The following is a 9,641-nucleotide window of genomic DNA, read 5'->3' on the forward strand; positions in this document are numbered from 1 at the left end:
ATTTAACAATAAATCCAGGAATACCGTGTAAAGTGTCATGCGTAATAAACTGTATGAACCTTGCATACAAGGTTTATTTATTAAACGATCAATACAGCGCGAGAGCTTTCAATATGTTAATTATACGATTCTGCGATTCCGTTTTATTGTGCCTTCTCGATTCAAATTACATCTAGGTACTTGAAAAGTCATACAATAAAGAACAAAATATATTTAAAATTTAAACAATTATTTGTTTTTTTTTTTTTTTTTGCACTAATTGATTTGTCTCATTATTCTGTACATGAAAGTATTACGGTAAGATTATCGAAAACTGAATATTTTATACGAAATATTTTATTTTTTATATCAAAATATGACAGATTAAAATATAAAATAACTCGAAAAACGATCCGGACAATCTGAAAGAATGAAGAGATCTAGGAGATTATTTGTATATTAATTATTTTAATTCGTGGTAAAATTTAAGATAGAAAAATTTTATTTATACCTTTTATATTAGTAAATAAAATCTTTTATACTTCTTAAAGCTTTCAAGGATCTATTATTTAGCGAAAAAAAGATGACAAATATCACACTAAATTTTATATCAAGAGTCATTAAGCTAGTATTTCTTCTTTGTTTTTGTTCACAAAATATTAAATTTTATTGATCAACTAATGAAAGAGATAGATAATATTCTAAAATTTATTAAGTATCTTCAATTATTCGTTCTCTACCGTTTCATGTTTATCATTTAAAGCTTCTCTTTTCAATAAAATCTATCCGATGAATTTTCAAATTACATAACTTGCTTGCCTCAAACAAAGTGCATTAAAATTCATTGATGATCTAATCATATAGTTTCACTTCTTTTATATTATTAATCTTGGACTTGTTACAAGATTAATAATATTATTAATCTTGTGACATGTTACAAGACATATTTTCTGCTCTTTAATAGAATGATAATTTTATATTTACAATTAAAGCGCTTATATGATCATATTTACATATTTTCTTTCCTTTTACATATTTTATGATCACACGTATATACACAAGCACTTTGTCTTATAAATAATATATTTCACATAAAAGTAACTTTAAAGATTAATTAAATCTTTTTTATATATTGTAAAGTCTGCATACAATGTATTTATTCCGGTCTTTGTTGTAACATAATATTAAATTTGTCTTCTCAATTGCCGAATTACAAGATTTGGAGGGTATAAGGTTTCGTGCAAAATTTTTAGAAAAGATTTAAACGACGTAAGTCAAACAACAAGCGGAGAGAAAGAATGTGTCATTGCTGGAATTATTTCGGAATAAAAGTGAGTTCGAGTAACTGTATATGATTCTTTAGAACTATGGGGATGTTCGTCGAGAAAATTAGGGAGAGAACGCAATAATAAAGTACTGGAACTCTCGAGCGTACCATGTGTGCACGCAGTGGCCTAGTTATTACCACTGATGACACTGATGACACTCTAACCGGGTCAGATAATGCACAATGGATCGTTGCATTTTATTCACTAACATGTATACATATATCTCATGATCCGGTACATACACCAAGATCACGCATTATAATTACGACCAATTGGCATTCATAAAACAAGCTTGGTGATGAAGAAATGAGAGTGAATACAGGATGTCCCATTTAAATCTCCTCAGACAAATATCTCAAAAACCAAGCCCGGAAGAGAAAAATGTTTCAGACAAAAGTTGTTTGGTTTCGAGGGAGCCATAAGATGGTGACAATGATTTGACCTTGGAAAATCATTTGAAGGTCATGTAAAGGTCAACTTTAAAATCTGAAATAGAAACCCCCATTTTTTATTTAGTATTCTTGTAGCTGACATCGAGAGCTTTCCAAAACACTATAATAAAGTATTTTTTTATTAAGTACTTTTTGAGTTATTTTATATTTTAATCTGACATATTTTGATATAAAAAATTAAATATCTCGTAAAATATTTAGTTTTCGATAATCTTACCGTAATACTTCTATGTACAGAATAATGAGACAAATCAATTAGTATAAAAAGAAAAAAATTGTTTTTAAGAAAATTATTTATAATGTATTTTTTTAAACAATTATTTGTTTTTTTATTAATTAATTTGTCTCATTATTCTGTACATAAAAGTATTACGGTAAGATTATCGAAAATTGAATATTTTACAAAATATTTTATTTTTTATATCAAAATATGTCAGATTAAAATATAAAATAACTCGAAAAGTACTTAATGAAAAAATACTTTATTATAGTGTTTTGGAAAGCTCTCGATGTCAGCTACAAGAATACTAAATAAAAAATGGGGGTTTTCATTTAAGATTTTAAAGTTGACCTTTACATGACCTTCAAATGATTTTCCAAGGTCAAATCATTGTCACCATCTTATGGCCTCCTCGAAACCAAACAACTTTTGTCCGAAACATTTTTCTCTTCCGGGCTTGGTTTTTGAGATATTTGCCTGAGGAGATTAAAATGGGACACCCTGTATATATATAATTGCGGCTCTGATATTTTAAATAAGTATTTTAATGAATATTAAAAATATGGAGGGTCATGATATTTTATAATCATGTTAAAAACATAGATTTTAAGTATATTTATAAATTCTATTATACTTTTCTATATATTTTTTTTATCTTCTGCGTTCAAGTTTAATAAGTTTCCTTCTTTTAACTTCCTTGATTTTATCAAATGTAAAATTAATGGAGAGTTTAAATAAAATATATATTAATCCGGAAATATAAAATTATCAGTAGATTATCTTATATCATATTCTCATAATCTTCACGTGAAAATAATCCTATAATCTCTTTATATCTATTATACGCGTAATTTTTTATTATTCAAACCTTTATTTATTTCATTATTTCATAATTATATCGCAAATTTTATTTTTTCTTGTTTTACGCGAAGCAAAAACGCTCGAATTATATATTAATGACAGATACAATACATTATTATATCACATTGTCCGATATGGATATAATTTTTCTGTAGCGCGTATATATTTATATATTATAATATCGTCACTCACCTACGCCTTGTCACGCGATGCCGATGGCACGTTATCTAATGGCCGTATTGTCGATGTTTTCGCAAAAATTGCAGCAGCGCGAAAAACGAGTCGACTACGAGTCGTCCGTTAAACGATCTCGACGCGAAGGAACTGACATTGTATCGCGGGATCATCCGCTCACCGAAATGATTCGGAAGCAGAAACACTTCCGGCAGCGCGTTCTCGTTATCAGTGAAAGTCGACCGTTATAAACGGGAATGTAAATCGTGAGTCCTTTCAATGGTTGGAGAAGCGATCCGACGGCTTTCCATTTCTATCGCTCGCTAATTTTGCCTCGCTATATTAATTTTTCTTTTACGCGATAATTTTATAGCATTTTTTTAAACGTTATATTTTTTTATAAAAATTGCAAGACAATTTGCCCATAATTATAAAATCAAATAGATAAAATGACAGTTCATCGATCATAAGATATTTAATTTATGTTCCTATCATGTTATCAGTATGAGGCCTTCTTGCAAATTATTATACGGCCATAATGAAGATTTTGATAACGGCAAAGGCTAATAATTTCTTGATGACGTTATCGTTATCTTGGATACACATTAAATCTCGCTGGTATGATTAATACATAATAATTAAAGATGAAGGGGGGGGAGGGAGGGAGGGGAAGTTGCTATATAACATGTCATAATTATTATACAGGTCATTTCGCCTTCTCTACTAGAGATGTAATTTGTGTTATGTGCGGAAAAAATCAAATTTAGAATATGTTAGTTATTACTTACTCGATTATCAGTGTGTTTAGTTCCTCGGAAATGTTAGATAAATTATCTAACGATGACTGGCTGATAATAGATATAGGCAACTGCAATATCCTCACGTCATTTTGGAAACTAGAAAGATTACACGTTATCGTTAACGATCTTTAAGAGCTTGCTATTTAACTAGTGATAATAAAATTGTGGATTTTTAATATAGTATATTTATTGATATACACGCAGAATAAATAAATAATTACACAATAATTAATTTACGTTTTAATAATATGCAAAAATATATATAACGTAATAATATTACATAATAATAATAATAATAAAAAGTGAAAATATATGTAATAATAATTTAATAAATATTGCATACAAGTGTGTTGTTAATAAAGTTACAATTTTATAGCGCATACAGTTTTAATTTAAAATAATTAAATAGGTATTACGGTTATGCATAACGCACAATTTTAATTTCAATTATTATTTGAATATAAATTATTATAAGCCGATATATAGTTAAATAGTTTGAACTAAACTTATGAGCTTTAGAACTTTTTCACTTTGTATGTTTACAGCTTTAATATTGTAGTTTCAATGAACTACGCCTCATATTAACACTCATCAACTCACTGAACAATTCACGAAATGACAGCATTTATCTTTTACTAACTTTAGCTCTTACATAACATACGTTCAGTGCTCAAACAAGTTTAATTGGTGCTCGTCTTATTCATCATAATAAACTCGTGAAAGAGCTATGAACTGTGTAGACATATCTTTTATTTGTAATAATCGAAATATATTCTAAAGAGTATCAATTATGTATACCGATTGTAATATAGCTGTATTATATAGAAGATGTATTTTGCGCCATTATTTAAATATTAGAAAGACATAATTATGTGAATGTTCTATAAATAGATGATAATAACACATGTACATTAATTTAAGTGTAAATAATATTACTAAAAAGTATATATATATATATATATATATATGTATGTATACATGTATATTAAAAAATTTTGCATTAAAAAAAATATACTGGATGGCCCATTTTAATCCATCCAGTCGAATATCTCAAAAACCAAGCCCGGAAGAGAAAAATGTTTCAAACAAAAGTTGTGTGGCTTCAAGGGGGCCATAAGATGGTGATAATGATTTGACCGTGGAAAATCATTTGAAGGTCATGTGAAGATCAACTTTAAAATCTTAAATAGAAACACCCATTTTTTATTTAGTATTCTTGTAGCTGACATCGAGAGCTTTCCAAAGCACTATAATAAAGTATTTTTTTATTAAGTACTTTTTGAGTTATTTTATATTTTAATCTGACATATTTTGATATAGAAAATTAAATATCTCGTAAAATATTTAGTTTTTGATAATCTTACCGTAATACTTCTATGTACAGAATAATGAGACAAATCAATTAGTATTAAAAAAAAATTGTTTTTAAGAAAATTATTTACAATGTATTTTTTTAAACAATTATTTGTTTTTTTTGGCACTAATTAATTTGTCTTATTGAAATTTTCTTTTATAATCTACCAATATCTATTTAAAAATGTAGATATAAAAACTATTAATACACATTCCCATAATATTTTAAATTTAATTCTTATTTCCCTTTTTTTTGTATTTTTTATCACATTTTGTATAAACAGCAATATAATATATAGCCGATAAATATGCAATGTAAATCACATTAGAGAAGAATTGCAATAAATCTTGTGAATCTTTAAAACAACGACAATATTAAATCAATGATTATGTCTAATTAATGATCAGTCTTCTTGATAATAAAACATATCATTTTTAATTTTCTGGAATAGATACAAACCACTCCCATTGCAATTAAGTAAAGTATAAGTCTATATTTACTTCTGGCTTTCCCGACTTCATCATAACAATATATACAAAGTTTATGAATGACCACTTTATTCCTCTTTTTAACAACAATAATATGTTGCACTGTATTAATATGTCTTCTTATCTGCTTGTTATTAAATAACGAAAACATAATTGAAACATACCACTAGAAATTTTAAATAATTAAATCTATATATTTATATTTGATTTGATATTAAAATTGATTAAACGTTGGAATGTATACATCACGATTATTAAAAAGTTCTAAAAATATGTTTTATAAAAAACAAATGGATTATTCTTTAAGAAGTATGTTTGCATAAATTGTTTAATGGATGTTGTCGAATGTCTTTTCGATATTATAAGCTCAAATTTTTTTCATTGCGCTGCAAATCTTATGATATTTATTAAATTTTTAATTATTATTATTAATTCAATTTAATTATATAATCGTTAAATTTTTTTTATAAAGTTTTCATATTTTATAATAATTTAAGTTAATAGACACCCTTCTTATTATTATATAATTTATTATGCTAATTTATAATTTATAAATACGAGTCATATTTTTAATTCACTTTCAGAAATCAATTTTCACAAATTGAATTATATATTATCACAAATTAACAATTCTTGTTATCGCCGATGTGCTTGTTGAGCTCGTCAAGCACACTGAAATTATTATTTCGAATTAAAAAAAATATGCATGTCATGTACTACTTATGTGATCAATATCACCGTTTCACGATACGACAAATCGATTACGACATTTCCTACAAATTATAGCATAACTTTTGCTTACTCTTCGTTTTCCTTAAGAAACCACATCTCCGATATTCATCGGTATACGAACGATTTCACAAACAACGCATAAAAATCAAGTTGACTCGCGCACTGTCACTGTCGTATCTATTACTACATTAACGGGATGCACGTCAAACGTTTATATGGCATCGACGAACCGATAAGACACTTCAACTTGATAGTAGCATTTTATATTTCATTTACATGCAATTTCTCATCACTAGAACTCGATATGTGAGTCAGCTAAATTGAAGGTCTAGGATCTAAAAACTAGACGAGTCTATCATTTTCACTAATAAGTTATTTGCTATTTAATATTTAATAAATAATAATTTATTGAGTACTGCAATAACCAAACACATTTAGCTGCTTAAATAAAGTGAGAAAAATGAAAATAAATTGTTTCTTACTTTTAATTCAAGAATCTTCTCTAATTTAAAATATTAAATTTTGGATGTAAATATTTGATGTGTCGCAGTAACAGTCATAAAATTGCAGCATTTAATGCTTGTTTTTAGCAAAATAATACAAAATATTGAATACAATTTTGAAGAATTATTTTACGATTTTGCTATATTATCTCAAAGTGGTTTCTATACATTTCCATCCATACATTTTTAATTAGAAAACTTGAAATTAAAACACCCGTACACTTCTTTTCTTTCAAAAACTAAGCATTTTAGAGAAAAACGTTTTCAACAAAATTTGTATGGTTTTGAGGGGAACATAAGATGGTGTCATTGGTTTAATCTTGGATGGCATCGTTAAGGTCAAGTCAAGGACATCTTTAATTTCTTAAATGGAACCCCCTATTTTTCATTGCATATTCTTATAACTAATGTCGCGAGCTTTCCAAAACACTATAATGAAGTATTTTTTCATTAAATACTTTTTGAGTTATTTTATATTTTAATCTGACATATTTTGATATAAAAAATAAAATATTTCGTAAAATACTCAGTTTTCGATAATCTTACCGTAATACTTTTATGAACCGTAATACTTTACAGAATAACGAGACAAATCTAATAATTGTTTTTAAGAAAATTATTTACAATGTATTTTTTAAAATATCTATTTGTTTTTTTTTTTTACAGTAAGATTAGCGAAAACTGAATATTTTACGAAATATTTTATTTTTTATATCAAAATATGTCAGATTAAAATATAAAATAACTCAAAAAGTACTTAACGAAAAAATACTTTATTATAGTGTTTTGGAAAGCTCTCGAGATAATCTACAAGAATATGTAATGAAAAATAGAGGGTTACATTTAAGAAATTAAAGGTATCCTTGACTTGACCTTAACGATGCCATCCAAGGTCAAACCAATGACACCATCTTATGTTCCCCTCAAAATCATACAATTTTTGTTGAAAACGTTTGTCTCTAAAATGCTTAGTTTTTGAAAGAAAAGGGATGTACGTCTAGGACACCCTGTACTAGAAAATATCACGCGCAGCTAATAAAACATTAATAAACCCATAATATTTCTCAGCATTTTTAATCTACAATGTATTTGGCACGGACACCAACCAAACGTTTTACCATAGCATCATAAAGTGTCCGGCCATGTAGTTTCGCCGGCTTTAAAATGGATCTAGTTGGCGCCACTGTACTAGCTAGGAAAACGGTTTTACGAAAAACGACGGCGTTGCCTCTGTCAGGCTTGTCTCTGACAGAGATCTCTCTATGTCGTCTATGTTTCGTGACTCGTGACCGATCGGAAATCGTAACATAACCTTTTTCTTATTTTACTCAAACGTATACATACAACGCACGTGTAAAAAATGGCTAAGTCGCTGCGTAGTAAATGGAGAAGAAAATGCAGGGCAGTAAAGAGAGAACGTTATGCGGCAAAGGAATTAGATAGATTGAAGAAAACTCTTGGTACTGATGAAAATGCATCTAAAGATATTGAAATGACGGATATTCAAGAAATCGCTACAGGTATGATTTCACATTTGCACTAAAGCATTTGCATTAAAGACACTAAAAATATTTATAATAATCATATATATTATATAATAACTCACAATTATAATAAATGTTATAATATCATATATAATGTAATAGATAATGTAACACATGATAATTTTATATTGCAGTTGTTGACGCAAAAAGAATCAAAGAAGACAAGGCTAAAGCTAAAGCTAATGATACGAAAAGCGATGTAACCATAGATCAAGAACAGATGGAAGTAGAAAGTGCTAGAGTATATAATAAGAAAACGTTGCGCGATCAATACGGTAATTACCCTGTATGGATGAACAAACGAAAGATACTCAAACATAAAAAAGGTAGAGCGAAAATGCAGAAAGCCAGCAAAATATCAAGCAAAAGACTCACCAGACGACAGAAGAAGGCAATAGAACAAAAGAGAAATTAAATCTTTCTCCATAAATTGTAAAGTTAATTTTTTCATGGTGTTTATAAACTTTTAAATATTATAAAATTTGGTTTTTTTATTTTCTATAAATACTTAATTAACTAAGTATTATACCCTATTATATTTGTTGAATCTAAAAGAGCGGATGTTACAAAATCACGACAAAACTACCTTTTTTATATTTATGTTCCTTTTTTTCAACTATAGTTTGTCATTGATCAACATATGTGAATAACTTTTTATCACATATTCTTTCACGTATATTTAACTATATTTTGATTATGATGCTTTTTGTGCCGAGTAAAATTTTTCTGAATTTTTATTATGGGTTATATAAAATCATCTTTTTTTAGCAATTTTTAATTATTCATATAACTTTGAATAAAAAATGCACTTGTTCTTTTAATGTCATATAATACACTATTTCCATTTTTTTTTTTTAAATTTAAAGATTTCAAATACAAATCCACATTGTTTTATTATACATATATAAAGGTTGAGTACAAATAAACATATTTAAATTATATACTACTATTGTTACTAGTCTGCAAGATGTAACAAATATTAAATTATGGCAGTGGTATTATTTCACGGTAGGAGAATCCCGTGTAAAATTTATGACTAAAATTATGTCAACATTTTGAGATAAAAGCGACCGATATCATTCTATGGCTTGAGAATAAATAAATGTTCTGTTCTTGAATATATTTTTTTCTATATCTTTTATTTAAAAATATTAATCACGTCTTTGCATAACATTCCGATGGCGCAGAAACTTTACTGTAAAAATA

At 27.3% G+C, this 9,641-nt stretch overlaps 2 protein-coding genes across 5 annotated transcripts in view; one reads left to right on the forward strand and one right to left on the reverse strand.

The window, feature by feature from the left end:
* The window catches only part of LOC138941464 (uncharacterized), a 59,750-nt gene extending 53,194 nt beyond the window's left edge, over positions 1-6,556 (reverse strand). For 2 of the 4 annotated variants that reach the window (XM_070311158.1, XM_070311156.1), the window contains exons 1-2: positions 6,459-6,554; positions 3,803-3,910 (exon numbers count right to left, since the gene is read on the reverse strand). In XM_070311158.1, coding sequence (XP_070167259.1) covers positions 3,803-3,910; positions 6,459-6,484 — 134 coding nt within the window. In that variant the 5' untranslated portion in view covers positions 6,485-6,554. Of the gene's footprint in view, positions 1-3,802; positions 3,911-6,458 lie in introns of all 4 variants that reach the window. The other 2 variants (XM_070311152.1, XM_070311160.1) reach the window with 2 other exon arrangements.
* Positions 6,557-8,177: 1,621 nt separating this feature from the next.
* On the forward strand, positions 8,178-9,248 carry LOC138941516 (protein LLP homolog). Its single transcript, XM_070311266.1, has 2 exons — positions 8,178-8,411; positions 8,570-9,248. The coding sequence occupies exons 1-2, from the start codon at positions 8,252-8,254 to the stop codon at positions 8,848-8,850; spliced, it is 441 nt and encodes a 146-aa protein (XP_070167367.1). The 5' UTR covers positions 8,178-8,251; the 3' UTR covers positions 8,851-9,248.
* Positions 9,249-9,641: the final 393 nt, after the last annotated feature.

Source organism: Polyergus mexicanus, unplaced genomic scaffold (genome assembly GCF_030449975.1).
Source record: "Polyergus mexicanus isolate NDT 795.1 unplaced genomic scaffold, iyPolMexi1.0 SCAF_19, whole genome shotgun sequence".
NCBI classification, from domain to species: Eukaryota; Metazoa; Arthropoda; class Insecta; order Hymenoptera; family Formicidae; genus Polyergus; species Polyergus mexicanus.